A 27,929-nucleotide genomic window follows, 5' to 3' on the forward strand; every position below is an offset into this window, starting at 1 on the left:
TTCATTATAACAAGTAACAGACTTGGATTGATGATAAATGCTAGGAGTCTGTGAAAGGTTACAATTTGCTTAAAACAGCGACATGGAAAAATAACTATTTTTGGTGCAAATATCGAAATTGTTTTGATCTTTGCCGCTGATGTGAGTTTTGTGTGTGAAAGACTCGATTCTGTCTTTTATATTAAACAAGACTTTTTGAAATTTATTTGTGAACGTAACTTTGACACTTGAGTCGTCAAATTACAAATGTTCTCATTAATGATGTCAATGTGACTTCCGACACCCTGCATTATTTACTTTAGAATCTCCTATATTCAGAAATATGAAGAAACGTCTGCCTCTGCCCCTCCCATCTCTTCTCTAACTCAACTACGACGACGATAATTTGTCTGACATCTAAATGAAAATTTTAACGATTCTTAGGCTCCATCTTCCCATCGGCCGCATCGTGGAGCAATTGGGGCAGTCCTGCATCAAATCTGTATCCGCCACATTCAATGAGCCATGTGACACCGTCTCATGTGACACCGCATTTGGGCTCATATCCACATTATGCATGACCATCACCGTCGGGAAGTGGCTTTTAATTCAAATTTCTATCACGGAAAGTTGTAAGAAAAGTTGACTTTTTGATAAATTTATTGGGAATAAAATTGTAAATATGACGGACGTGGCTGACGCCTGAAAGTCTGTACCCTAGACTTATGTAATATTCCGTGTGTGTATTTAGAAGTTTATTTTTAATTGTAAATGTAAATAAAAAGGAGAAAAAATCTACCAAAAAAAACATAATTAAATCTTTGAAAATAGAGACAACAAAAGCTCAGTGTATTGTAGCAATATGAGTGTAATAAATTGTACATAACATCTAATATTATGAACTGTACAAAACAAATTTAAACTTAAGGGACATTACCTAATATCGATGTAAATTATGTGTAATTGATTGGTGTAACTGTTTGAAACACTTTAGCATTTATAGGACTCACATATCCAATTCTATTAAAGTCAACTAAAGATCGTCAGCGTTGATGTCAATTCAAACAAAGAATATGCTCCGGGGTAGTATGTACTCAAACTGCTAAAAATACCATAGTCTTCTAAAAGCTCTTAACTAGCGACGAAGGGGACATATAAATAAGTCTGATGCAGAGCTGAGTGGGCGAGCTCACTCATGTTTTTGCCTACAGTCCAATGGTCAAATACATAATTCTTCGCCCATGTCATTCGATGCACAGCATTATTTTCTCTGTCTTGACCACATTTCCTTTTAATTACGACTTTGTCCGCAAATTTTCAAAATTCCTATGCCTCTTCCCTTGGGTTGCGGGCAGCACATTATTTCCGTCGCAACAGCTGAATAATCTACAGTCTGAGGCCTCTTCAAAAAATGTTTTTTTTTTTATGGAATACTGTTGGTCCTTATCCAAAGCCGTGTAATAGGGGTGTTGATTGAGTCAGATTTGTAAAGTCATAAATTTCCCGAAACTAAAGTTCAATTTTTTGATGAATTAATTGAAGAAGTCGTAAATGGTTAGGTGTTTTTAGCAGAAAAATTATGACAAACGTTGCTTCCGCCTCACAGGGTCAGTGGAGCGACATCTGTTATCACTTCTCTGGTTTTTAGACGTTTTGTGAAGGTGATGGTGGTACATACTATGGACCATTTCTCATGTTTTGTTACTACCGGTGGTGTTAAAATAACCTTTTAGAAAAGGCTAGTCATCTGTTGTCGACAATTTCGACCAAAATAAGCAGAGCTCACAGTTTGTTAAAACTGAGGAAGTAATAGATTTTGTATCAAATACTAGAAAATAGTGCCGATTCTCTGTTATTCACAGCGGCTTCAATGAACAGATAGGCTTGAACACTATCATTTACAGAAGGTCAGGAAAGTAATTATAATATTGATCACCACATCAAACTATTACAACTAATCATAAAATACTAACAAACAGAACCTACTTTCGCCTAAATATTTTCTAGAATTTTCTGAAATTTTCGTGAAAAACTTTTACAAAAATTCATGAAAATTCGATAAAAACATGAAAATTTGTGAAAATTCAAGAAAATATTTTCGCGAATATAGGCACTGCTAACAAAGGATGGTGAAGTAGGTGATACATAAAACTAATTCCATTCCAAGACAAGAAAGAAAAAAATTTTAAATTGAGGCTGTAGACTACGATCAACGTGACGCATAGTTCCCCATTCCACAATAACGTCTAAGAAAATGCTGACGAACATTTAAAAAATAAATAAATTCAAATTCGTACTCTAATACTCTAATCTCTGCAGAGGTTTTCCTTGTCTACGCATTCAAATAAGTAGTAGAACATACTCATAATTAAATATATTGACGATTGAATAGTAAACGCAATTTCTCTTAAATTAACGAATTGGACATTCCTTCAACTATAAAAAAAAATTAAAATAGACTGTGATAGAATTTAAATAATTGTAAACGGATAAACTATTGAGTGTAAATAAGATGATAAATGTGACAGAAAATTTATTAATTAAAAGAAAGAAAAAAAATCGATTCGATTACTCCTTTTCCTAGTGTAACGAATTGAACGTATATTTCGGTCAGACGAACCATTAATTTAAAAACTAACGTGTGGTTTATGATCATTGGGTAATGGCAATGATCACCTAAAATTTAGAAGTAAAACAATTTACCAATCCTTTTTTTGTAAATTCCAATTAGATTGTAATCAGATAAAAATGATATTTATAAAAACAAAAATATTTAAGTGTTCACTTTAGCGCAATAAATAAGAGTATAAATATTGGGAAAATAACAACAAAAAAATAACAGAAAATGTAAATGTTGAAACTAAATGTTTATTACAAATTAAATTAAAGAAAAACTTAAATTTCGTGCATTTGTGTTTGAAATCATTCAAATTTTTCGTAGCAAAATTTTTGAGGACTTCTTGCGAGTCAGGCGGTGTCGTAATTTTTGCCAAAGAAATCAGATAGAACTCATTTCGAATAATAGTACAATCTGTAAGTATTGTGCTTTACGTGATTAAGCAATGTAAATACATATTTCATATGAGCGAAGCTCCATTTTCATTGCCATAACGCGTAAATCGTTATACGTAGCTTTTATAGATCGCGAACATTTTCAAACATCTCACAACATACAATTTGTGCATTTTGCTGAAATTTAAAAATTAAAACAACTTTGATAGTCAGAGAGGCTGCATATTACGATTCATTTGATGACTGTCAAAAATCGTAATGCTGCTCTCTCAATTTTTGTTCAATATTCTCCTTCTATCAGTCTTTATCTTAGACCAATTATAGCTAGACTGGTATTTCGTTCGATTAAATGTTTTTCCACTATCGTATAAGACGCTCATTTTGTACGATTTTTCACCAGTTCAGTTCAATTTGCCCACTTAATTAACAGGGCGAACATATCCTATCAAACATTTCGTATTTCATGGTGGGACCACATATTTTACGTAATTTTGTTCAAAATTTTCTCTTTAGGTAGAATTACTATGTAAATTGTTATTTTCCCAATGACATATAAATGGGATAAAAATTTTGTTCAAGCGGTGAAGCAAAAGCAAATACGAAATCTTTAGTTGTGTGTGTGTGAGGACCTTAAATTTATGGTACTTACGTATTTTCCTACTTATTAGGCAATTTGCCTTTTTATTCTTTCTTTGAAATTGGATTAAAGGATTTCTTTCTTGTTCAATTAAATGTTTATCGAATTGAAATTTATATTTCAAAATGTACAGTCAAAGGCAGTCAATTTTCAGCATAAATTTGCTTCAGCTGTTTTTCAGCTGATCCATACATACAATCAAAACTGGTTTTCCTTGTTCATACGGTTGAAGCTGCTACACGCACGCGCATGATAGTGGTAAAACCGTATAAAGACGTATAAACGGTTGTGATTGTTTGTATGGATCAGCTGAAAAACAGCTGAAGCTAATTTATGCTGAAAATTGACTGCCTTTGACTGTAAACAATCTCTCCTTCTCCCCAATATTGAACTAATTTTGTGATTTTCTTCTTTTCGATCGAATGATTTTTTTTATTGACGCTCGGAGAATTCAATCAGTTGGTTCACGTGATTTCTAAAAGTCTGCAACAGTTTCACCATCTTGTAAAAATTAATTGGAATGTGTAAGTGTGTGTCTCAAATGTATATTATACTCAGGGCCGGACTGGCTACCGAAAGGCGCTCTTATGAAATTCAGGAAAAAGCGCTTGAAATGTAGCAGAAAAGCGCTTCAAGTGAAGAAAAGGCGCCAAAAAGCACATCCAAAAGGCGCCAATATAGCAAATTGAATGAATTCAGAAAAGCGCACTTGTGATTTGCCAAGTCGCCATATATGGCCAGTCCGGGCCTGATTATACTGAGTTTACTTTTGCTTCATGATTTCGTCTACGTAATTCCTGTCTATCCCACTATTATGTTATTGCATTTTCCCACCTTATCTGAAACTTAATCGGATGCCTTTCTCTTTTCATTTCGTCAATTATGGTTCTCGCTACATTCTGATCAGAACATTCTCGAAATGAAATTTCCAATGTTTTTCCTAGGTTAACAAATAAAAAACTGAATTGACAGTTCAGGGGACTAAAAGTTTTCTCATATATGTCATTTTTGCCGAGAGGTAGGTTTGTAGCCAAGGGTGAGTTCTACAATAACTCGTGGCAAAAACACGATCTCCAAACAATTACGTATTGTACGTCTGAAGCCCTACGAAAATGAAAATTATCACAAGTGTCAATTTCATTTTCGCAGGGTGCCGCAAGTAAAATCTTTATGATGAGTGAAAGGAGTAACTTAATTTAAATTAGTTATTGTCTATATTCACCGCGTCACTCATTTAAAAAACACCGTACCACTAGCAAATGATTTACCGAGTAGGTCACTCTGTAAAAACGAATTTTATTTTTGTAAAAAGTTTTCTCTTTATTTTGTATTTTAATAAATTCTTACACGTCTAAGAAAACAAATTTGTCACTTTCTCATCACTAAAATAGATCGACGATAAACACTCCAATTACTTTAACAACCGAATTCATTAATATTATTGATGTGAAACAAGAACATTTTTTTTCTGTTAATCTTTCGGCAGAGCACTATCACTCTTCCCTCGACTATAGGTCCGGGTGCCACCCAGCATTCGATCTAACAAACTTTGTTTCGATTTCCGTCGAGCTAGCAACACTTCTTTGCACAAATCGTGAAATGCTTCAGACACTTGTGTCACATGCTCAGCAGCTGATATTTCACAAAATTTACACTCAAAATCTTTAGCCAAGATTTCACCCTCTTCGGTGCTAACTTGCCTCAAATGAACCATATCGACTTTGTTGCCAACCAATGATAATGGAATGTCCGGTTGTAGATTCACCTTAGCCTTGCGAATGTAGTTGAATGAATTACGATCGGTTATCGCATAAACCAGCAGTATTCCATCTGCCCATTGTATATGTTCGGCCGTTACTGATGATATATCATCATCGTCATCATTCTGAGGAATTAAAAAAAAATATTAAATTTCCTACAAGATTTCGAAGATTTATTTTAATTGGGAAGCTGTCTGTTTGATCTACCTTAGGACATGTGTCTAAAATTTCAAACAGAATTGGTTCTCCATCTACCATTGCCTCATGTTTGTAACGGTTTTCTGAAAGTGGACACTGAATTGATGATCCGGCTTGTATACATCATGGCTTTATGTTACCTGTTTGATGGTCGTACTCTCCGATATAACGCTTTGTAAGGAATCTGACTGTCAACGCTGAAAGAAGATATCTTCGTCAATTTTACAAATTTACAAATAACAGAGGTGAGTGGTAGTATACGTCGTAGAAACTGTGCCAAGAATATAAAGAATCGTTAAAAGTTAAGACCAGACTTTTGCTACTTATCCATTAAAAAGTTAATTAATTTATAGAAGAAAACATCGGACTTTATTACGTTATCTCGTACACACAACTGGAAGAATTGTTGGAAGTCGTTCTCAGTAGTTATATCATATTACTTCGTAAATTGTTTCTCTTTCAAGTGGAGCACAATAAATTTTATTTTTTTAATTTATCTTTCGTGAAAAATGGTCAAGGATTGTTTATGCATCTGTGGATATATCTAACGATGCTGTAACTTAAAAATAACAGGAAATTAGGTCAATTTCAAGTAAACTAAATTAAAAGTCGTTAAAAACCAACAGAATAATTGCAGAGTCTTTTGAGGGAAATAATTTGTTTTTGGAGCACTTAAACCGCTTGAATACTATTCGTTGTTTTATAATCTATGTTCCTTGGTAAAGAATAGCGAATAGCCTGTCACATACGGCTATTGATAACGACGACAAAAATAATGAGTAGCTAGAGCTACGGTAATATAGTCCTTTATAATAATAAAATGCATGTTAAAAAAAATGAAGTACAAGATTTGAAATCAACCAATTCAAAATACTTTGATCGATTGAAGTAATAATACTACTGGTCATAAGCTTGCCGTCTGTAACAGGCTAGCTATGTTCCAAGGATAACACTATCGACTATCTAATGTTCCATGAAGTGACGCTTCCTACAATACTATCGATAGTTGTACCAATAACAACTTAAAAAATTCCGAATAAAATCGTTACGGTTCTTGGCGGTCACAGTTAATTTATCATCAATAACCATACCACTTTTGCCAACGGTTGCTGCACCGAACACAGCTATTTTAACTTCAGACAGTGAGGATTTCTTTCTTCGAATTCCTCTAGTTGCCATTATTATCATTTACATTTTCCCTTTTTCCTTTTTTTAACACTAAAATCTTTTCACAATTTAGCTAAATTTTGTTCATTGCAAATATTTTCCGCAATCCGTGTGATTGTCCACCTTTCGAATCACTTTCTTCTCTTGTCACAATCGCCCGTTCACTAACCGTTTTAAAATTCAGACTCGTCTTGCGTGCACGAATTTGCTAATCGTTATAATTTCGTTAAGTGATTCAAGTGCACTGTGCCACACAGATTCTCTACTAGCGAACATGCTGTTTACACAATATTTTGTATTTTACATACATACCTACACTACTTTTAATAATTTCTACGCTGATGGGTGGTGGTAAAAGGATCGTTGACCATTCGGTTACATATGGGTTTCGTTTCTTGTCTGGGCATGGGTCCCAGTAAGATAACTCGCAACGGTTTCGCAAAAAGGTGATAGTAGCACTTATTTCGAGAATTGTCTAGGGGCTCAGTGGGGACTGTTTCAAAAAATACTTGAGAAAAGAACGACAAAAATTTAATAAAAACGTTAGGTGGTAGTACTGTATGCGACAGCATTTTATCTGCTGATGCATGGAACGTTCAATTTTCCACCCTATAGCAGACCAACGTCATTCACATCTGTAACATTGGATTCTATCGTTTCTTTCGTCGAAATTAATTTTCCAAATAATTGATGTGGCCACCGATACTTTCACATTTTCCATGTAAAATTTGTTCCGAACTCTTGTCTGGTTGAATTGTTGAAAGCTATTTTTATCTCAATTTATATTTGGGTTTTAATTTTATTTATGAGAAAAAATTTCAAGACTTTTTGTAAAATTGAGGCCGGTTAGTCGGAGATATAAACTCTCGTACTTTCAAAATAATACAATAAACGCGTATAACAAATTTTATTAATAAACATACCAAGACATGCGTACCATTCACACACAGCATTTTCTTTATGGTCCTTGATGCTCTCTCTGGCTCGGCTGTACACATTTGTTAAGTTTTAGAAGGCACACACCATTCGAACAACCGAAATTTGTATTGAACATCGTTCAATGTGTTTGTAAGATTTAGATAAAATTGAAATATTTTTTGATTATTAAGATGTTTATTTTGAGGCAAATTGGTCTTTTGGATATAGTTAATTATTACCTTGTTCCACATTACAGTCTTGCATAACTCTGTGTAAATAAATATTGCTAATTGGACTAATATTTTTAGACTGGCACGAGTACGGGATATACGATAGATTAATGTTGTTAATTTAATGCCTTTTTTTGTCACCGCATTTTGATGCTGTATGAATGATAGGATCATAATTCATTGGTAATTAGTAACATCTACAGGACATGCATCCTATCTGCACTCGATGAAGTTCGTTGGGCGAAATATATATTTTTTTAAATCAAACCCCTCAAATCGTTTAAAGTTCTCCTCTGAGTCCGAATCAGTAAAGATACAAAGGTTAGGGGAACACCCTTACCCGTTTCGAAACTACAAAGATGATCACAGACTCTAAATGTTGTGCGTCATTTACGCGGTGTAGATGCGTGTGTTTATTCGAATAAATCAAGTCGCTAAGTGTACAGCCATAAACATAACTTCAATGTAGACATTAAACATATCGTTGAAAGTTTTCAAGCAACACTAAAATTGAATTATTTTGCAAACATCATAAAATTCTACAAAAATACTGCACGAAAAACCGAAACGGCATTAGATGTTCAAATTTATAATACTAAAAAATTAGACAGAGAGACATTATTACACTAAATAAAAAAAATTATTTAGCAGTCAGTGCCTCACCACATTCAACAACCTTATTTGAGACTCAAAAATATTCAGAAAACTGAGCTGCTTTGAAAACCTTTATCAATTTTTCATGTTCAATGACATAGGAGAAAAAGAAAAGTGACACGTAGAGGAAAGCGAAGGAGTGCGTAAATATGCCTATTCACATATTAGGAAATAGCTATTTTGCTAACTAATAGACTGTTATGATCAGCGCGAGAAAACCGAAGACTAGTTATTTTAACTTGCCTTGGGGTATTTGTCAAAGTATTTGCTTCTCTTTCAACGTGGTACGTTGAGAGCGAGAGGACAGAAAACCAGTTTATTTTAACTTGCCTTGAGATCCTCATTTTTTTCCAAACGTCAATTTACACACTAGTGCGTAAATATATTTGAAAATCCGTTTACGCACTACTTTAATCGCATATATTGTACGGACGTAATTGTAAATTGTACAGTGGAAGAAAATGAATAAGTCACATTTTCAACGGTTTCAATGTTGATGTTATTCAACCCACATGCGATTTACTTATTCCCTACTGTGGGTTTATTTCTTTGCCATTCGAATAAATATTATTGTTCTTGGATGATAGTGGCAATAAGAAAATGACTTAGTTACTTACTTATTCCCTTGACTGTTAAAAATTCAATTTGGGCTTATGCATTTGCAGCCATAAAATTCACAATAATAGCCACAGTGCACCAGTTTTCTGTTTTACAAGAGAGCTAAAAATGCCAAATATTTGGATGTTTGCCCAGTTCACGTGGTATTTTCTCCTAGCTTAGGCCAAAAAAATTTCCAAACCATTACGTATCAGAATTATGTAAAATTCTTAGAACAATAGATCAGTGTCAAATAACTGTTCTTCTCTCAAAATAGTGTCAAATGAGTTGTCTTGTCAATTTCACAAAGCTAACCTCAAACAATGACAGCTCCATATAAATTTTTGTAACATTTTGGTTAGCTTTGTGAAAATGACAGCTTATTTGACATCTCAAACGACATTGACAATGATCTATTCCACTTTATACCAGGTGACTAGCGTCACCTTCTTCATTTCAGAATGGAATCAATTCAAACATTATTCATTCATGGAATTATGGCTGTTTTCGGGATTTCGACCTGACATTATACAGTGTATACGCTGGCGCTCGTACACTGATAGTAAGAAAACACGAAAAATATATACACAGAGAAAGAGAGCAAAATGTTATCATACGAACGCATGTGCAGTTGAGAATCATCACTCTCATTTTTCCAGTATTCCTATTTGCATCGATACGAAGTCACTTTTTAACTTGCCATTGCAAAGTTGCAAAAAACCAAGTGATAAAAATTGTGCTATTCCCGTTGTTTTGAATCGCCTTTGAGTTAATGGCTTGATTACAAGTGAATATCAAACCGTAATATTTTGTTTAAATTCAATCAATAAACAATGTAGGGTAAGCATATCAAATGAGCAAGAATATTGTGTGTTTTGTATGAATGGAAGTGTTGTGCTCGGTTGTGTTGATTAATCAAGTAAATTTTAATTATTACCACATTAGAATTACGTCAGCCTATCAATGGAACTGTATCATTAACATACGGTGAACACATAATGTCGTTCCTAAAATTAAATTCAATAAAATAAAGTAGCTAATTGTGTCAAAGGGAATATGTGTGTCATGCAAAAGATAAAATGAAATCAATACACGAAAACATTATACATAGCTATTATCATGGTTTTTATATGAACAGAGAGGTATATTTCGAATGTCAAAACATATTGATATAGTCTGAGCTGCCGTGTTCGACTAGACACATTTTTGTGTGTGAAAAAAAATTGGGTCACGAAAGGTGAACTTGTTGATGAAGCTAAATTATGTTGATAAAGCTAAAAAATGACTCTTCTATCGAGATCTCCTCTGATTCAAGTTGTCTATCAATCACTGGTTGCCATCATCCAAACGATGAAATGACTCATTTGTGATTCTCAATTTAAAGACAGTTAAAACTCCTCTGTAAAGTGTAGAAGTCTCTGCGTCCACAACTTGTGGATAAAATTTGCATCACTTTAATGCGGACGTGCTCGAATGTAGAAAATGATTACCCATTACGGATGTATAACAGTTTCGATTTGAAATTGAGTCACCAGTCGTTCAAAATATTGATTTGCACTCACAGTTTCAAGGCTGTTACGCTAATGAAAATTAACAATATTGATCTTGATGCAATCAGAGAAAAGTGGAAACCGACACAATAGCGGTTATGTTGTTATTGACTAACGAAAAGCTAAACTTTTCTGTTCAGCATTTTTGTTTTGATTAACTTTATCTACCAATAAACCCCCATTAATAGATGTTGTATCGGTTTTCGTATCGTTACACATAATGAAACGGTATCGGCATCGGGGAATCTAGCACACGGTGCCAAAAGAACGCACTTTTAAACTACGTAAAAGGTGAACTCGCACACGCGAGTTTATTGCTGCAAATGCTTTTTAGCCATATCATCGACTTAATTTTTACAAAATTTTGATATCGAAAAATCGTGTGCGAGCTCACCTTTGACGTAGTTGAAAAATGCGTTGTTTTAGCGAAATTACCCCACGCCCTTATAACCACAATTGAAGTAAAGATTGAGAGTTATTTCACTAAATTGATACCTTCGGTCAAATCAGCTCTCTAGCAAGCGCATACACCTTATATCAACGCACTTCAAGCAAAAGTGCTATTAATGACAGCTGTCAAATAGAGTACTTTTTGTATGAAATTTTATCCCCACTCTTTTTACAGTGTAAAATTTTGTATGAAGCACTGTCAAGTTTCAGTACCCTATTTTGAGTACCACTTTTGCTTGAAGTGCGTTGCTTATATACAAAACTATAAGGCGCTTGCACATAACGTTAGAAGCGTATGAACAAAGGTTAATGAAATGTGCAAGCAGACACTGTCTAGTCTTAACCCTCCTAATTTTATGTACAAGGCTTAGACGAATTATTACCGGTGCCCGTTTCTCTTCTATATACTCATTGAATATCGGTGTGTTTATAGAAGAAACACACCGAGGAAACACACCGAGATTATAGAAGAGAAACAGGCAAGGTAGGTTTTAAAAAAAAATCAGGTAGGTTTAGTCCCAAACACACCGAAATTATATAATTCGTCTAAGGTACAAGGTGTGTGAGGTTGCTTTGCTTTGGCTGATACTCATTGGCTACACATTAGCCACGGCTCTGTTTCGTTAGACGAAGCTACTAACTTTGAAAGAGATAAAGTGAACCACTGCAGACTTTCACCTTCACAGAGTACATCGATCTTGTGGTTCCCGGAACTGGTGTAGTAATCTGAAGGAATTGTTCTGAGGGTATTATGACCACCATAATGAGGATTTACAATGATGATAGTACTATCTTAAGATAGAAAGCGCCCATATAACTTAATAATAAAAACCTGGAAATTTACTTGAAAGAGGAAGTAAGGCCAGTGTACAGCTGGAAACAGAGGAAACCTGGGTGACCTGGGTATATGCGTCTGTAAAAGAAGCCTTTGAATACCCAAATCTATCTATTGGGTAATCCACATTCAAAATTAGATCTTGACAACGCACTTCAAGCAAAAGTGATCATAGTTGACAGCTGCCAAATAGAATAGTTTTGTAGTAGTTATCAAGTTTCAGTACCCTCTATTGAGAGTAGCGCTCATGCTTGAAGTGTGTTGATCTTGACCAATAAAGGGAAGCGATTAGTGTTTGTGGTTTCATTAAATTCATAGGAGATCAACAGATATTTGCAAATTTTTTACATGCGAAGAGTCACAGTAGTCTCAGTCACGTTGCTGTGCTCAGTAGATTTACTTAATTTTATCTTATCTCTAAATCTCATAATTTAATCTCTTTTACCGATGAGCAGGAACCCTAAGTTTATGTTTAAAATCGTTTGAAACAAAACAAAAAATGACAAATATGACTGCCTTCAGTCACCGTATACAAAGCAGAAGACAAAACAAATTAAAAATGTTTTCCATTTCAGATAACAAAATGCGAACGATACTCATCAGAAAGTACTCACACAACAATTCATTTCGTAAGAGATCATGTGCAAGACGGGCATTTTCCATGAATACACAACAGATCTATGCCTTTACATACCGTTTTGTGTAATTTACATATGCCTGGGTGTTGTTCAAATAATTTCCGGCATTTTCTACTTCATAACCATTCCAGTGATCAAATTGATCATAAACATTGCAATAGGATGCTGGGTATGCGCAGTGTTGAATTGTTTCACATTTGCAATTACAATTTTCTATAAATTTGATCTTATTTTCAACAGATTATTTTAACTGGGATAAGTGGTGGAATGGTGGCGTGTGTTTGTTCATCTAGAACGAGGAAACATGAGCTCTTGTTGTACTGTTCATTTTCTGTGTTGATATTGAACACTTTACATTTGATAATATTGGAATTCAGTCAATTCAAAGAATTGTTCAAGGAAAATGTTCGGCAACAGATGAACGCGAGCAAAGAGTACGATGTGCTAGAATCGCAGTATGGTACGTGCTAAAGTCACAGTATAGCTTGATGCCGAATCTCAGTTTATTTGCTCGAATTTCCACTTTCAATTTTAGGTCGAATCATTACGACATCTACGGCAATCGTATCGGTCGTCATTGCATTTATTCAATCACAAATTACTTATTGTTTACTGAACAGAAGTCAGATAGCTCAACGAAATACTAGACGAGCTAATCGGAATTTATACATTGACAACGATCGATATGTGGATCTGGAGTATGTAATACCAAAGGTAGGAGCCACCTAGCTTGATGCACAAATATCCAACAATAAAAATTGCCTTCGTTTTCGCTCTAAATTCCAGAAAAGCGTTAGCAAAGGTCAAATAGCAAATCCGACTGTGCAATCAACAAATGCTAACACAAAATCCTGGGTATTCGAAGAAACATTCGAAGACCATCAACGCGACACGATGTCATCGGCTTCGACCACCCAATCTCCAACACCATCCCATTCCCTAGCGGTTGATGCATCGCCTTACAACGGTCCAAAAAGCACCAGTCAAAAGCAACGACGCATAAGCCGTGTGTCAGATGCGAACAGTGAACGATTTATGCAACAGATGACAAGCTTTTCACGTTGTGCAACACCATCGCCGGTGCCACGGAGTGGTCAAATAACGCCAACGCCGTACAACAGCGGCGATTATCACGATGCATTCGGTCAAACATCGAATCGTTTGACCGTTGATTTCTTATCGTCCATAGCCAAAGCAAAAGTTCCTTACAATAATAATCCCGGACCGTCTAGCCTATCGAGCATGAGCATGCAAGATGACAGTCAATATGCTTCAATGCTGGCCGAATTGGAACAATCGATTATCGAAAAGAAAATCCAGGCTGGATTCTCGCCGGACGATATCAGCCAGTCGACCGACAAATATTGCTCATCCAAATCCTCGTCCAAGGATCTCGAATTCTCGAAAGAATTGGAAGCAGCACTGCAACTGATCCAAGAACTGGAGACGCCGTCGGAAGGACCATTGGATCACAAAACGCTGAGTCCGAGAGAAATAGCACGGTCGGAAAGTGAAAAGACATTGAGTGCGGCTGTTTCGTTACCATCGCCCGAGGCTCCGCCGGCTCGTATCGTCGAATAGACAGGAATGGTAAGCCACAAGTGTAGATTAGAGAAATTTCATTTGTTTTTGTAATTCAACCAAATCATTGTGGCCACCCGCAATATGGTGTCCATTTATCGCGATCCGTCATCAACATGTAGCTCAATACAATTAGTACCTTAAATTTAAATGATTATAGTCATGCATCGTGTGAATGGATGGTGAATGCGAATTATAATTTTACGGAATGGAAATGACACTGAGTACGCGTTCAGCTGGTCATTTTTCGGGGTTATTTAGAATGCTTCTTCTCGCATCTAGAGATAGTCAGACGCATAGAAAAATTGTGTTTACTTATGCTGTTGGAGGTTATTGGGTTGCCACGGTAGCCGGTATTTGATTTTTTTTCGAAGAATTCAAATCAAAAAGATTTTTCACCTCTGCAAAATCACGCACAATTTCATCGGTCTGTGCTTGCTTTGAAAATGCTTAGTCTTATAATCAACACAGGATTATAAGGTCACGTTTTTCAATTTTCGAAGTCTGCGTGCACAAGACCATATTCGAACATCGTACAACAAAGAGCCTATTTTAGAGGATTAAATTCCTGAAAATTCATTAAAATTCCAAAATTCTGGTTTCTCTTAACTACCAACCGAATTTAGTAGATTTAGCTCAAAAATATAAAATAAATAAAAAGGGCCATGAAAACAACGGAGGCACTTGGATCTGTTGGTATTTTAAAGAAACAGACAAAATGTGACGGAAAAATTTGGTAGTTTTCGGGAATTTAATTCCTGTAAAATAGGCCCTGGTACAACATCAACGAATTGAGATATTTCCTCAGCACTTTCCCCTACATTTTTTCTCGTGTAAATGAGTACGAACGTTTCGCCTTTAACGAGTTGAATTTCGAAATTTAAGTAATTGTTTAGTGTTCCCGCAATAACAGTAGTCCCAGTGTGTAAGTGTAATATCATTGAGTTCATAACACTCGTCCAAATCAAATAATTTTTTTTTGTTAAATTGACGACATCTCACCAGTTTCACTAACCTTCACGATTAGTTTAATTGCTTTTCCACAGAAACAAAATGTCAATTGCTGTGATCTCCGCTTACAAATATAGGTCATAGGTCATACTAAACATTTTAACACTTAAAAACAAATTCAAAATGCCTCATCCATGAATTTAACCATTTTTATAGACTTTTCTCGTCTCTGCGCATTCGATGTAGTGAACAAGTTTGTCAACGAAAGACCGCTGGACAAATCTGATTCATACGATCTGACGAATGAGTAAGCAGAGACGTGTTGCAGGGAAAAGTTTTGATATGTCGCATTTATAATTGTCATTCGTAATTTCGATCTAATTATACAATTTTGCGACACCAACACACCTTTAACGTAGAACTAACGGTTCGAACTGAATATACAAAATAAAACGTTTGATTAATATTAATACGCGGATGTGTATGTAGGCACTTAAGAATGCATTTAGTAAATGTTTTTGAATGAGTTATATTATTGTACCACAAACGAGCAACGAGTGGAATAAAATTCGGATAGAATCTGAGCTAGTGTAGCACATGAAGGTTGTAGTTAGTGACTCGTTGTAATTGGAATGAAAGTACGTTGTTGGTTGTTAGGATATACGTTAGAGAATTCTTCAAAAAATAGAAAATCTTTTGAAGGAAATTCATTGAAATGTCCTAAAAATGTCCAGATAACCTTTTCACATAGAGGTGATAACAGATGGCGTTGCTTCCGCCTCCCCAGCTGGACGGAAGCAACGCCATCTGTTATGATCTCTCTGCCTTTTCAAGAGTTGAACAGAATCACTCAACAAAGGAAATCCTCTGACATTCCAAAAATCCCCTGAGGACTTTTTTAAATCCTTTGTCAATCAATTTTGTGGAATTATCCGGCCTTCGACTTGACATCGGTGAATTTTTCGTAAAGAAAATCTTCTCTTTTCTTGTTTAAAAGAGAAAATGATTCTTGCAAATGGAAACTACCTGTCCTTGGTCCTTGTATCCACAATAAGTTAGCCAATTGTAATAGGAGGGAATAACTTATGATAGGATGATTTGTCAGGAGGAACAGCTTCTACAATTTTTTATGTAGCATCACTCCTGTTAATTGAAGCTACAAGTCAACGATTAATAAAACTTTATAGTTTCGTGTAGTTACACCAATTAATCCAGTTGCAAGGCCAGTTTATATTATTTACTTAAGTTTTCGAATACTTAACCTAACACACTCCTGTAATTATCAAAAGAAAAACGATAAAAAATTAAAACATTTCTGTAGGGCTGCTAGGAATCTCGCGCCACGTCATTCACAATAATAGACAAAATGACACATTTCATATAAGGAAAATGTCACTTTGTGGGTTATTGTGAATAACGTGGCGCGAAATTCCTCAACACCTTCTGTAGATGTGAGCATACTAAACTTTTAAGAAATCCGACCCGAATTCGACTAAATCAATTCCTAGAAACCCGTAAGCCCATCCCAATGATTTCCAATATCCGTAAACCGAAAGTTCAGATAAAAGATGATCGATTTGGTGACGGATTCTGGTAACCTATGCTCACTTCTATTTTATGTATTTACGAAAGTAGCTATTTCCCTAACATATGCCTATCAAGGTTCTGAAAGAACAGGTTAAGACACCCACGAGGGCAGGTGGCACCGAAATCGATAAACGCTCTCAGTACAGATTGTGTTTCAGAACCTTGATGCCTATGTGTTGTCGAGTTGATAATTTTCACATATTTTGCTAATAAAAAAAATCGAAAAAGGCAAAAGTTATGAACAAGATTTTAATGTATGCGTCAGTAAGATTCCATTCAGTTCGATCGCACTGTTGTACGTAATACTCGATGTCATAAACAACTATTGTAGCACTAGTGCGATAAAACTATATGAAAATCGTTTGTGACAAAGTTTCGATGGTACTGCGTTACGTAAAATCTGCTTCTTTTGCATTGAATGTAAGTTAGGAGCCAAAATTATTTCTAATTCAATTAACAGAAGGAAAACAATGTGTTCTCACAACGTGTGAAATAAATTAGTCAATTGCTGGAGAACGTCGAGTGGTATAATAGGAATTAGAGAAGCGTAAAGCAAACAAAAAGAAATGGCAATGATTGGAGAGATTTTGCCATTTAATTTCTCATTTTTAACAAGAATCTCGACTTTTAATTATTTAATTTTAACCGTAAATTGTCACTTATTACGAAAATTTATCTATAAAGTGTGTAAAACGAGATGAAATAGTTATATATAAATGTAAAGACAAATGTACAAACTAAAAGAATAGTCCCTTTGCATAACATAGAATAAAAAGGTACAGTTTCGTAAGAATTGTTTTTTTTTGATACGAGGCGAAGCCGAGGTCAATAAAAAACACACGAAAACTTGACTCTTCATTTTTATTCCGAGTTATGTGATGAACTTTACATGCTGGAAAGCGTCGAAAGAAGTACTTGCCATATAAAAAGTATGGTTTTCGACGCTGATAGCGTGTAGAGACTTTTTAACGAATTTATTTAGACTTTTTTTTTCTATTGAATTGACTCTTTTATTGTAAAACAATTTTGTGATTTTTCGAATCTTTATATTAACTTATTGATATGTTTTAGGGATTTATTTTTCTATTTATAAATCAGTTTTGGATTGCAAATAATTTTTCTTGCCATTATGTTACTTTATTAACATTCATAAGTTTAATAAAAAGAAATTAAAAAATAAAATGTTGCCATTTGAGCATATTTATCAGTAAATCGTCGAAGAAAATGAAGATTGGTAAAACTGTATGATCATCATCCGAGGTAGGAAGATTACCACAAAGATTATTCTCTCAGAACCAAAAGGTAAGGTGATTGTAGAAGTTGCAAGCATCATAACAAAACGCCTAATAAGTTATGCATAGGGAGTTTACTCTTACTATGACCCTCACCGCTCTCACTGTGAAACCTCTTTCAAACCGGATGAGATTTGAATGTGTAAGAGCTGATGGGGTAAGCTTTATATACATTTACGGAAAACACGAAAATCAAACAAAATTTTAGTAGTATTCCCTCTTTTTCGCTATAACAGACATAATAGAGGCCAGTGTAGATTAAATACTGTGTGGAACACTTGCGTCACTCCAAAACTCTGCCTGGACGTGCGATAGTTGTCAGAGAAATGAAAAGTTGGTTCGCCGGTGACGAGATGAAAAAATTGGCAATTCTCTTGACAGAATTCGTATGTAATTCTCTCCCATACCGTACCGTACACAATTTTGAACCTCAGATTCCTTCTATCCCGCCACAGACATACCACCTTATCATTTCTCTGTTACTTGTATAAAAACGGTGGGATAAGCTTTATTTTCTCCACTCAATATGAGAAATAGTTATTTGTTAATAAAAGGTGAAAAATAGGAAATTCCACCTTGAGCGAATTACGACACTCGCTCTTTTCGCTCTTGGTGAAATTTCCTATTTCTCCCGGAGGTGAACACAACGTTTTTCATGCTGGCGTTTTGCGAATATCCGCATTTTTGTCCATTGTAAAGAAACTAAAATAAATAGCGTATTGTGGTATTCATTCATTTTAGGAGAGAAAATAATAATTTTCATGTATTGGGGTTGAAATTGAAGAAGTTTTGAGATTTTTCCCTGTTTTTCGACCCCTTACATGAAAATTTTTTTGAGTATCTATTTTGGACGATTTGTTTTAGGCACTTTCGCATGTAGCCCGCCCAAATTGGGCTGAACCCGCTATTTTAGGAGAGAAAATGATTATTTTCTCACCTAAAATGGTGCCTCTCCAAATAAAAACAAAAAGGCCTTTTCGAAAACGCTTCATAAAGGACAAAATAAGGATTTTCGCATCGCTAGCCTGAAAATGACATTTTGTTAACGCTTTGTCTGATGACAGTTCGGCAAAGAAAGCGCCTATTTTATCCCCTCTTGTTTTGTGGTGAAAAACATTGTGTTCACCTCTGTAAGAAAATAGGAAACCAACTCAAACAATTCATCCTTCAACGAAATGTAACGAGAAGGCGTTTTGTTCGTTCCTAGGGATTTCATCCTTCTACGAAATGTAACTTATAGACGTTTTGTCTATTCTTCACTTTTGTCGTTTTCTGAATCGACGAAAAAAATTGACAAGTGAAGAAACGACAAAAAAATTAAATTAATTTATCGGTCGTGTATTACCATCCATATTTTATTCACGATTGATGGTTTTGTAAATTTAGTAAGTACCGGTGGACTTTCTGTTTTTGTACAAGACTGTAAAAGAAGAAGACTTATCGCGGTTTCTTTTAATTTTTACCAAAGTGAAAGAGTCCTCTCATCGTTCCATCTTATTCGCTAAACTTCGCAACAACTCTGATCAAACTTGACAAAATGGCAATCAAACAGAATAGTAGATAGCTCATACGAGTGGGAAGTTTGCGGCCAGAACGGAGCGAGAGCCGTAATTCACACGAGTCGCATGTGATTTACGATTTATGGTTGATTGAAAATCTTCCTGCAAATTTATAAGAAAAATGAGAAGTCAAAGATCATTCGGTCTTACGTTTGAAGAACTTTTTCTGTCAAATTTTGTTGTCATGTATAGAGTAATCGATATATCAATGTTCTAAATTTGACAATTTTTTAGGAATACAGCATATGTAAAAATAAATTGGGATCAAACGTAGGCATTGGTATCAGTGATGCTTCGGAAGTTCAACAATGAAATTGATCAAAAATATATTGAAAAAATTGTCAGTCAAGGGGCCTGACCCGCCCAAAGGGTGGGACCTAGTTCTTGTAGCATACAAAGAAATAGGGTGTGAATTTGACACATAGAAGTGAGAGTTTGTTTGCTAGAGAGAGTATTGGTCAAGTTGAATTTCTACCTGCACGTACAGTGGCTCGTGCAGACGATCTCAACCATCCAAACCTCTTTCGTTTGCTGGGAAAGTAGAAATCACACACATACACATCAGTACCAAAATAACCAACACCAGTACACCATATGACTGCATAGACGATGACACCGTGAACAGACTTTCATTTAATTTTTTTTCTTTGACACATTAGGAAGTGTCATTTTGTGTGATAATAAATGTTTCGTTTTTGTGCATCGTAAAATTCCTAGACGCAAATTAACTAAAATTCATTTTGTTATGATTGTACAACGTTAAACAACGAATAAAAACGCTAAATTCCGCAATGTTTTCCACGAAACTGCCCGGACTTCGCATTGACAGGGATTTGAAATGTAAAAATGGTTGCGGATTTTATGGAAACACTCAATGGGATGGGCTCTGTTCGAAATGTTATCGCGAAATAAATTTGAGAGAACGACAGGCGAAAGGTAAGGTTATCAAAAAAAAATTTGAACGAAACTCGATGACGACGGAGAGGAATCATATAATTCGAAAATTTCTTGTGATCAATTAGCAAAGTCATCGTCTGCATTGCCACAGCGAAAAGAATTACAAGCTGTCAAAGCCGTACTGCAAGGCACCACATCTCAACATCACCAGCAACATCGTCAACACTTGCAACGACATACTCAGCCGGATGACACACAACGGGCAGACAGTAGCAATCGGAGAGATGATACTGCGTCACCGAGAAAGGATACGTCAACGAAAAAACGAAATTTGTTTGAAGTTTTCAAGAAACCGTCCAATGCTAAGGAAGTGGAAAAACTACGACAAGTCGAAAGGAGTGTCCACATTGTTGACAAAAGTGAATTGGAATACCTTGAAACTTTGAAGGTAAAACATGGTCGATCATCATCCCGAGAGTTCATTCAATGAAATTTGATTTTTAGCAATTGAAAGTCCCCGACAAGGCTAAGAAAGAACTCAAGTATTTGATTCAAATGTTGGACGGCGTTATCAAGAAGAAATACCACACCTACAATATAACCGAGATTAGTGAATGTGTTCAAAGTAGTTACGTAAAATTGGTCAATTTCATGGACTCCAACGAATCGCACCTGACGAGTGTCTCGTCCGAAATGAAAGAGTATGTCATCGACTTTTTCGAGAAAGTCATCATGACCAAAAATCACAAGTAAGTTGGCCCGGACAATACCGATTTTGCGCTTCCACACACACCATATTTCAATGATCTCTCGCCTAGAATTCTCTTCTCGCCGCCGTTCACAAACGACGAAGAACGTGATTCGGAGGTGAAGCGTCGAATCCAACAATTGAGTTGGCTGAATGCGAAGCATCTAATTTGCAGCATTGACGAAGTGAATTCAGAGGTTCGTGATTTGGTGTACAATTCGATAACAGAACTGGTAGCGATGGATTCATTCCCAACGCCCCAAGAGAAATTGGATTGTATTGTGCGCTGTTGTCGCAGCATATTTACATTGCTGAAACAGACTGCTGGTGGGCCGGCCAGTGCTGATGAATTTCTACCGGCGCTCATATTTGTCGTGCTCAAAGCGAATCCGATTCGATTGCACAGCAATATCAATTACATCACGAGATTTAGCAATGCCACACGACTAATGAGTGGCGAGGGTGGATATTATTTCACGAATTTGGTAAGTACAGACAGCCAACCGTATTCGATATTCCATTTGACTGTTGATGTTTTTGCGCAGTGCTGTGCCATATCGTTCATTGAGCATCTTACCTACGAATCGTTATCGATGCCCCAGGAAGAATTTGAATCGATGATGTCTGGCGAGAAAGTGTACAGTTCGGCATGGGAAACGGCATTGATGGCTTGCGAGAGCTTTCATTCGGTTTCCGAAAATCTAAAAACAATAGAAATGTTGAACGAGAGAAACGACAAGGTTACAACATCCGTGGATGTGTTAAACAAGGATTTCGATCGTCTCAAGGTAAGACCCACAGCGAAACGAATTTCGGTTTGTTTTTACATCATTACAAATGTCCACAGGAGGAACTGTCGCGCAAAGTTACAGAAGTGTTGAATCGGACGCCGTTGGTATTGAAACCGATACAAACGCCAAATAGTCTTCAAAGTGGAGCAATGGGTCATCGTAACTCGTTGGCTTCAAAAGTCGAACATCCAAAGAATTTGATTTCGATGGCTTCCGAAGATCAACCGGATAATGCAAGCACCACATCAGCACCTGCCACCTCGATATCCAATTATGCGTCGACATCACACTTTCTTTCTAGTTCCAATCACTGCACCAGTGTGTCTCCGATTAACACCAAGCCCGATTTGTTGAACTTGATCGACAATTTAATTGTGGACCAACCTAATGCGTCCGATATGATTACAATCGGTGACAACAGTGCGACGGATATCCTTTCAACGCCCCCGAATTTGAATTTCGATTCGTTTCTCGACGAACTGCTAACGCCCGATGAATTTCCCTCGTTAAGCCTGATGAACGGCGGACTCACGAACATAAATTACGATTTTGATATATCGGATGCTAGTGCTGAGAACAGCGTGGCCGACGACAATCACAAAAGTGTTAGCTTGGGCCTTACCTTGGACGAATTCGATCCGTTGCTGAATGATTCCGGAAAATCCAGTCCGGTTGGTATGGATGCAGCAACAAATCTAATGGATGGAGGCGATTCACCAACTGATACATTGTTGCCATCACCGCTGAAACCGACGGTACCACCTTATAAAGGATTTTCTGCATTCGACATACCAAGCATTTCGTGTCAAACTGGTGATTTTGGTTCAACAAGTTCTGTAACAGCTGGCAAAGTGGACAAAGAGACGACGAATAAATAGTTTCCGATTTTATGTTACACGTTTCATGTGCCATTTTATTTATTGCTTTATCGTTCGCTGGCTCGAATTTACTTATTGTCGCTACGCTCATCATATCCATAGCCCGTCATTAAATACGGCGATGTTACAGGTGATGTATACTTGCGTTTTTCTAAAACACCGCCTGTGTCACGAGTGTAGAACTTTTTCTCAATGACTTTGTCGAAGAATCGACTCAGTTTGACGCTGTCAGAGAGGCCAGCCGCAAGACTTTTCGGATCATGACAGTTCAGACAAATTTCTTCTGCTCCGCACTGTTCGGCTGTAATTCAAAGAGAAACTGTAAATATTCTGTGAAGTACCGAACTGGCCCCATTGGTTCTCGGGCGATGCCTGAAGGGCTTTTCAAATATATTTTTTTATGAAGTCCAGCCCTGCTCAATACTTACCGACGCTCAAAATTTTCTTGCTGTTTTTCTTCTTCTGATTGTCATCCACCATATCGGCCTTTGTTCCAATGACCAATATTGGAATCTAACGACAATATGGAATCAACGATATTGGCAACTAAATTCAATTTTTCTTCCATTCCAAGTATCTTACCTGTGTCGATCCCAAAAATTGTTCCGGATCAAATTCCATCTCGCCACCGCCACCTTTAGCCACATCTTTTCCCTCTTTGTTCAATATTTCGAAAATCCATCGTTGCAAATTCTCATGACTTTTCCGATTGGACAGATCGTACACCAAGATAACGCCATGGACTGGATTGTAGAATACGCCTCTGGTGTTCATGTGGCTTATCGAACCGCCGATGTCCCAGAGTTCGATAAAGTACTGACTTTGGGACGGTGTACCTTCCTTGTATTCGTGTAATTTCACTTCGACAGCACATCCAATCGTCCAGCCGGGAGATGTGAGCGCCTCATTGTTGGCTATAAGATGGACAAGCGATGTTTTTCCCACTCCTGAAACGATACAGAATGGAAGGGAAACGATACAGAGTCTGAAGTCTGGAATCGAGACTCTGGATACAAAGTGGACAGTGTAGATGAATCTTTGAGAATTAAAGAATTTAAAGGGCACCAGGTCACTCTCTACCGTTCTAGAGATTCTAGACAATTTTGAAGACAGTGCACTCCTTGAACTCTCTGCTAGACTGCATTCAAAATTCGTTTAAGTGAACAGAGTTATTTACGTATCAGCGCAAAAGAGAGTCGGATGAGTGCAATGTGTATGACAGCACAATCAGTAAAAAACAAAAATAGAAGAAACTTTGCTTTCGCGAAATAATATCCAAGACTAGGCAGTGCGTCCTCAAATATTGTGTGATTAAAAGGAAATTGTTTTTCCACAACGTGTCGCGCTTACCAGAATCACCGACAACAATAATTCTAACTTTGTCAATGTTCGACATTACAACACAAAAAAACAAAATTGTCTCCAATTTTTGGCTATCGGTGCTTTAAACAAACAGTTGGTTTTCTTTTACACAAGAGACGACGTCCACCAAAAAGTGAAGAAGTTCAATTTGAACGATTTGAATATAATGGCGCAAAGGTAAATGACGAAACATTGTCAGATCTTGATTAGTAGATTACGTCCTCTTGCTTGGAACTTTGTATTTCGCTGAGTGTGAAGGTTACAGCCGAGCCGAAGGCAAGGGCCGAAATAACGAAACATAAAATAGAAAGTGTTAAACAAGAGAACGGACGTTATTTTACGCTCATGTCAATGAAGTAATGAATCATTTTCCGGTGGCGTAAACTGTTTTTTGTTCATTTAATTAATTTCGACTATTAATTGATGTGGGTGATCCGAGTGCTTTAGAATTAATTTGAGACAAAATGGACATCCACAAATTCCGTCCTTTTTTGGGTTTCCTGTGTCTTTGACACTTCTTACGGATGTCTTTCAATTCCATTTTTTTTTTTACAATATTTTCACAGTGAAGGTACTATTGAAACATCCGAGGGTGCACCCGATTTGCTGGCAAAGGGTTTTGTTGACTTATATCGACCGTCTCTGGAGAAAATCGAAAGCGATTTGAAGGAACTTACGTAAATGCGCTTTCAGTAAAATATTCGAAAAGTAAAATTTTGACAAACGGCGGTCCAATTTCAGGAATAAGCAGGAAAAAATTCATGATGACCTGACTGTCGAGATGGAAAAAATATCCGATGATAAGTTAGCAGACATACAAAGCATGGTTAGTGCAACAAAAATCTCAATTTTAGTGCTCTCACTGAAATATAGTTGTGAATTTGCATCAGATTTTTGCATCAGCACGGATTTATCACTAACACGGGCGTGTTTGTGATCTATTTTACCCGTATGCAATGCCTTTATTTGTATGAATAGACCAATAGCAAACAACTGAAGCAAATTCATGTTTAAATTTCACTGACGGCCTCCTGTACCTACTCTATGTTTTCCATTATGCAGATAATGAAAATGAAAACTTACAAAGAAAAATTGGTTGCAATCAAACGACAAATGGTACACATTCATCACAGAACACGAAATTTGAAGGTAGTTATTGGCGCTAAAGATTTAAAGAATTATGGAAATCCGTAGACGTTTATTGACTCTTACTGACTTACAGAGACGTTCCATAACACTCCAATCGTTTAAGCAAGCAGAGGTGGACGCAAAAATTCAAAAGCGACACCGCGAGGAACATCTGATTGCAGGAAATCCCACCACTGAAAGTAGTGCAACAGTAAATTCAGACCCATCGTCGAATGCATCTTAACACTATTATTATACGATGTTTGTTGTAAATATTATATGGATTGTTGGTTGCACATAGTTTATCTTATTGAGAAACGTTTGCTGTTTGAATCTCCTGAAAATAAGCAGTCGTTCGCGGTATAAAATAGGTTGCCAACGGAAAATAGATTACTAGCGGTCACTAATCGTTGCTAGTACACCTCACAGTACTCACGAATAAGGGCGAGCAAGTCACACAAACAAAAAACAAATGTTGTAAGACACTTCTTCTGCATTAAAAATGTCTCAGTGCAGCCTGATGTATTGCTATTATTTCAGCTCAGCTTAGAAGTTGTGAACGCTTACGCAATTTTTCCTGAAATAATAAGGACCGAAGACATTACAAAACCAAATTTTTAGTTGCTTTCGACAATTGCTATTTATAATTTTGGTATAATTTCCTAATTCGTCAACTGAATTACTAAAGTACTTGTCAATCATTACATTCCTGGTAGTGTAACATTTATCTCATGTTACGATCACTCACACTCCACGGGATGTGGAGTTGTAACAATGGGCCGTGGAATATCAACTTTTCCAAGCTTACACTCATCTTCAGGTGCAGGGGTTATTATAAAAGGTGGTAGTGTTGTCTTTGGTTGGCCATATTCACAACCGACACATGGAGTTGTTGTACCATTGGGTGGAGTCGGAGTAACTGGATCACGAGTTGGAGTAATTGGATCACGAGTTGGAGTAACTGGATCACGAGTTGGAGTAACGGGATCACGGGTCGGAGTAACTGGATCACGTGTCGGAGTAACTGGATCGCGTGTCGGAGTCACTGGGAAATCTGTTGGCGTCGGTGGGCATGGCGTTGGAGTAGGACAGGGACATTTAGTTGTGGTTGCAGGTGGACACGGAGTTGTAAACTTTACGTCAACTTTAGCGGATCTGATGCATATCTATACATTAATACAAAACATCATTCCGCCGATTTCGCCGTAATCAGCCTTAAAATTTTACCGAACGTAGCGCATCGAATATCGTTCCTGGAGGACACATCTGCTCACTCAAATATCCTGTGACATCACATCTCAGATATTTCGTATTGTCGGATGGATGAACCATAGCAGCATTGGGAGGCATATATGAAGGACATTTTACGCTTCTGGCAGTGGTCGTATTTGCTGACCACATAAAAATGATAAATAATCCAAATACTGAAGAGGGAAAATGATTAAAATCAGTTTTGTGGAGTAAAAAATACTTTATTTCACCTTTACCAGCTTGTGCGGACATCTCGGACGTATCAATAGAACAATGACTTACCTCCTCCTCCTGCAACCCTATATATATGCTGTTGTAATGAACCGAATGAGATCGTGATCGTTGATATGCTATCTCTGATGTCGAACATTGCTTTACGTCCGACGTCCGTATGATTTTTGATTTAATTGCTTATGTGTTTGAATGTAAACAATTTCCTTTTGCAAAAGATAACTCACATAGTTCAGCAATTCTACTTTTACGCAATATTATCGTACCATCATCGATTCTTCGTAATTATCGTAATTATCTCTCGTTAATTAAATTTAGAATTAATATTGCAACCAATTGATTTTTCAAATATTCTCGTAGAGTCTAATGTAGTATTGAGGAAATCACTATAAACAACTGATAAAACCACTATTCTTTCAGGTTTGATTGGCATGATTTAGTATTTGGTATGGGTTCTAGCTGGGTACTTTATACTTTATCTCTATAGGTTTAGAAGAACAGGTTAATTTAAAAAATAGGTCAATGCACTCACTAAAGCGACTGGCATCAAAATTTGACGGTTCATTGGACATTTTTCATATAAAATGTTTAGTAGACACATTACGCTTTTTAAGTCGACGGAGAAGCTCAGAGGTGTAATTATATGTTGTTTTAGTACCCAGGAGTCAGACAGTGAACGTAGAGGTAAACGGTGTAATTGTGATGCCATCTCACACATTTCGTCACATCTACTTTATGTACGAAATCATGTTTCCCCCACCCTGAACAGCAGAAGCAACGCCATCTGTTATCATCTCTCTGTATTTCAATGATTGAACCGAGCTAAGTTTTTCCGTTCACAGCAAATTAGTGCTATGCGTAGTGGAAAAAAGTATCGTCCTCAAAAAGTATGTATGTAAATCGAACATAGAACATGATGGCATAAATACGCAGGGTAAATATAGTGAGGAGGTAATGCCATTCAGACGCGCGGCCTAGCACATTAGTTCGATGCCACTGACATCTTTTTTTTTAATGGTTGACTACGATTTACTTGTACTTCACAAAA

General features: G+C 36.5%; 7 protein-coding genes across 14 annotated transcripts in view; 4 read left to right on the plus strand and 3 right to left on the minus strand.

Annotated features, from left to right (window-relative positions):
• The window catches only part of LOC119085718 (DNA-binding protein D-ETS-3), an 86,943-nt gene extending 84,199 nt beyond the window's left edge, over positions 1-2,744 (plus strand). For all 4 annotated transcript variants that reach the window (XM_037196178.1, XM_037196170.1, XM_037196189.1 and 1 more), the window contains one exon: positions 424-2,744. In XM_037196178.1, the coding sequence (XP_037052073.1) occupies positions 424-560 (137 nt within the window). In that variant the 3' untranslated portion in view covers positions 561-2,744. The remainder of the gene's footprint in view (positions 1-423) is intronic.
• A 2,183-nt stretch (positions 2,745-4,927) lies between these two features.
• LOC119086074 (ras-related and estrogen-regulated growth inhibitor) lies at positions 4,928-7,165 on the minus strand. Of its 2 annotated transcripts, none has more exons than XM_037168186.1 (4): positions 7,066-7,165; positions 5,727-5,783; positions 5,596-5,669; positions 4,928-5,513 (listed from the first exon to the last, which is right to left on the minus strand). In XM_037168186.1, exons 3-4 carry the CDS (start codon positions 5,644-5,646, stop codon positions 5,100-5,102), a joined length of 465 nt encoding a protein of 154 aa, XP_037024081.1. In that variant the 5' UTR covers positions 5,647-5,669; positions 5,727-5,783; positions 7,066-7,165; the 3' UTR covers positions 4,928-5,099. The 2 variants fall into 2 exon arrangements, with proteins under 2 accessions (XP_037024081.1, XP_037052548.1); XM_037196653.1 differs by lacking the exon at positions 7,066-7,165 and adding an exon at positions 6,678-7,034.
• A 2,643-nt stretch (positions 7,166-9,808) lies between these two features.
• On the plus strand, positions 9,809-16,451 carry LOC119065997. Of its 3 annotated transcripts, XM_037168224.1 has the most exons (6): positions 9,809-9,992; positions 12,563-12,794; positions 12,866-13,085; positions 13,161-13,339; positions 13,412-14,215; positions 15,374-16,451. In XM_037168224.1, exons 2-5 carry the CDS (start codon positions 12,627-12,629, stop codon positions 14,204-14,206), a joined length of 1,362 nt encoding a protein of 453 aa, XP_037024119.1. In that variant the 5' UTR covers positions 9,809-9,992; positions 12,563-12,626; the 3' UTR covers positions 14,207-14,215; positions 15,374-16,451. The 3 variants fall into 3 exon arrangements, with proteins under 3 accessions (XP_037024119.1, XP_037024102.1, XP_037024111.1); XM_037168207.1 differs by having other exon boundaries at positions 13,412-16,451; XM_037168216.1 differs by having other exon boundaries at positions 9,809-9,987; positions 13,412-16,451.
• A 3,774-nt stretch (positions 16,452-20,225) lies between these two features.
• Positions 20,226-22,932, plus strand: LOC119065986 (rab5 GDP/GTP exchange factor). The gene is made up of 6 exons (XM_037168196.1): positions 20,226-20,531; positions 20,618-20,940; positions 20,997-21,241; positions 21,311-21,725; positions 21,786-22,028; positions 22,088-22,932. The coding sequence occupies exons 1-6, from the start codon at positions 20,387-20,389 to the stop codon at positions 22,907-22,909; spliced, it is 2,193 nt and encodes a 730-aa protein (XP_037024091.1). The 5' UTR covers positions 20,226-20,386; the 3' UTR covers positions 22,910-22,932.
• On the minus strand, positions 22,917-24,390 carry LOC119066012 (rab-like protein 3). Its single transcript, XM_037168233.1, has 4 exons — positions 24,260-24,390; positions 23,492-23,856; positions 23,338-23,422; positions 22,917-23,210 (listed from the first exon to the last, which is right to left on the minus strand). The coding sequence occupies exons 1-4, from the start codon at positions 24,303-24,305 to the stop codon at positions 22,978-22,980; spliced, it is 729 nt and encodes a 242-aa protein (XP_037024128.1). The 5' UTR covers positions 24,306-24,390; the 3' UTR covers positions 22,917-22,977.
• On the plus strand, positions 24,323-25,704 carry LOC119066021. The gene is made up of 5 exons (XM_037168242.1): positions 24,323-24,448; positions 24,838-24,948; positions 25,013-25,097; positions 25,334-25,420; positions 25,494-25,704. The coding sequence occupies exons 1-5, from the start codon at positions 24,438-24,440 to the stop codon at positions 25,641-25,643; spliced, it is 444 nt and encodes a 147-aa protein (XP_037024137.1). The 5' UTR covers positions 24,323-24,437; the 3' UTR covers positions 25,644-25,704.
• A 320-nt stretch (positions 25,705-26,024) lies between these two features.
• Positions 26,025-26,977, minus strand: LOC119066030 (endoglucanase-like). 2 transcript variants are annotated; one of them, XM_037168258.1, is made up of 3 exons: positions 26,887-26,977; positions 26,627-26,823; positions 26,025-26,565 (listed from the first exon to the last, which is right to left on the minus strand). In XM_037168258.1, the coding sequence occupies exons 1-3, from the start codon at positions 26,900-26,902 to the stop codon at positions 26,140-26,142; spliced, it is 639 nt and encodes a 212-aa protein (XP_037024153.1). In that variant the 5' UTR covers positions 26,903-26,977; the 3' UTR covers positions 26,025-26,139. The 2 variants fall into 2 exon arrangements, with proteins under 2 accessions (XP_037024153.1, XP_037024145.1); XM_037168250.1 differs by having other exon boundaries at positions 26,881-26,962.
• Between the last annotated feature and the right edge of the window lie 952 nt (positions 26,978-27,929).

Source organism: Bradysia coprophila, chromosome II (genome assembly GCF_014529535.1).
Source record: "Bradysia coprophila strain Holo2 chromosome II, BU_Bcop_v1, whole genome shotgun sequence".
Lineage (NCBI taxonomy): Eukaryota > Metazoa > Arthropoda > Insecta > Diptera > Sciaridae > Bradysia > Bradysia coprophila.

What these genes read in the sequence shown, in the direction of transcription:
- LOC119066012 (XM_037168233.1), bottom strand. Translation starts at nt 24,305, where the DNA reads ATGTCGAACATTGACAAAGTTAGAATTATTGTTGTCGGTGATTCTG. An exon ending in TATTGTTGTCGGTGATTCTG is followed by an intron (nt 23,857 to 24,259) that starts GTAAGCGCGACA and finishes GTATCGTTTCAG; the next exon opens with GAGTGGGAAAAACATCGCTT. An exon ending in AATTTTTGGGATCGACACAG is followed by an intron (nt 23,423 to 23,491) that starts GTAAGATACTTG and finishes TATTGTCGTTAG; the next exon opens with ATTCCAATATTGGTCATTGG.
- LOC119066030 (XM_037168250.1), bottom strand. Translation starts at nt 26,902, where the DNA reads ATGTCCGCACAAGCTGGTAAAG. An exon ending in GTCCGCACAAGCTGGTAAAG is followed by an intron (nt 26,824 to 26,880) that starts GTGAAATAAAGT and finishes TTCCCTCTTCAG; the next exon opens with TATTTGGATTATTTATCATT. An exon ending in TATTCGATGCGCTACGTTCG is followed by an intron (nt 26,566 to 26,626) that starts GTAAAATTTTAA and finishes ATTAATGTATAG; the next exon opens with ATATGCATCAGATCCGCTAA.
- LOC119086074 (XM_037196653.1), bottom strand. Translation starts at nt 6,774, where the DNA reads ATGATAATAATGGCAACTAGAGGAATTCGAAGAAAGAAATCCTCACTG. An exon ending in AGCAACCGTTGGCAAAAGTG is followed by an intron (nt 5,784 to 6,677) that starts GTATGGTTATTG and finishes ATCTTCTTTCAG; the next exon opens with CGTTGACAGTCAGATTCCTT. An exon ending in TTTTAGACACATGTCCTAAG is followed by an intron (nt 5,514 to 5,595) that starts GTAGATCAAACA and finishes TTAATTCCTCAG; the next exon opens with AATGATGACGATGATGATAT.
- LOC119066021 (XM_037168242.1), top strand. An exon ending in TAGCAGACATACAAAGCATG is followed by an intron (nt 25,098 to 25,333) that starts GTTAGTGCAACA and finishes TCCATTATGCAG; the next exon opens with ATAATGAAAATGAAAACTTA. An exon ending in ACAGAACACGAAATTTGAAG is followed by an intron (nt 25,421 to 25,493) that starts GTAGTTATTGGC and finishes ACTGACTTACAG; the next exon opens with AGACGTTCCATAACACTCCA.
- LOC119065986 (XM_037168196.1), top strand. Translation starts at nt 20,387, where the DNA reads ATGTTTTCCACGAAACTGCCCGGACTTCGCATTGACAGGGATTTGAAA. An exon ending in GAGAGAACGACAGGCGAAAG is followed by an intron (nt 20,532 to 20,617) that starts GTAAGGTTATCA and finishes GTGATCAATTAG; the next exon opens with CAAAGTCATCGTCTGCATTG. An exon ending in AATACCTTGAAACTTTGAAG is followed by an intron (nt 20,941 to 20,996) that starts GTAAAACATGGT and finishes TTTGATTTTTAG; the next exon opens with CAATTGAAAGTCCCCGACAA.
- LOC119065997 (XM_037168207.1), top strand. Translation starts at nt 12,627, where the DNA reads ATGTGCAAGACGGGCATTTTCCATGAATACACAACAGATCTATGCCTT. An exon ending in ACATTGCAATAGGATGCTGG is followed by an intron (nt 12,795 to 12,865) that starts GTATGCGCAGTG and finishes TATTTTCAACAG; the next exon opens with ATTATTTTAACTGGGATAAG. An exon ending in TGGAGTATGTAATACCAAAG is followed by an intron (nt 13,340 to 13,411) that starts GTAGGAGCCACC and finishes TCTAAATTCCAG; the next exon opens with AAAAGCGTTAGCAAAGGTCA.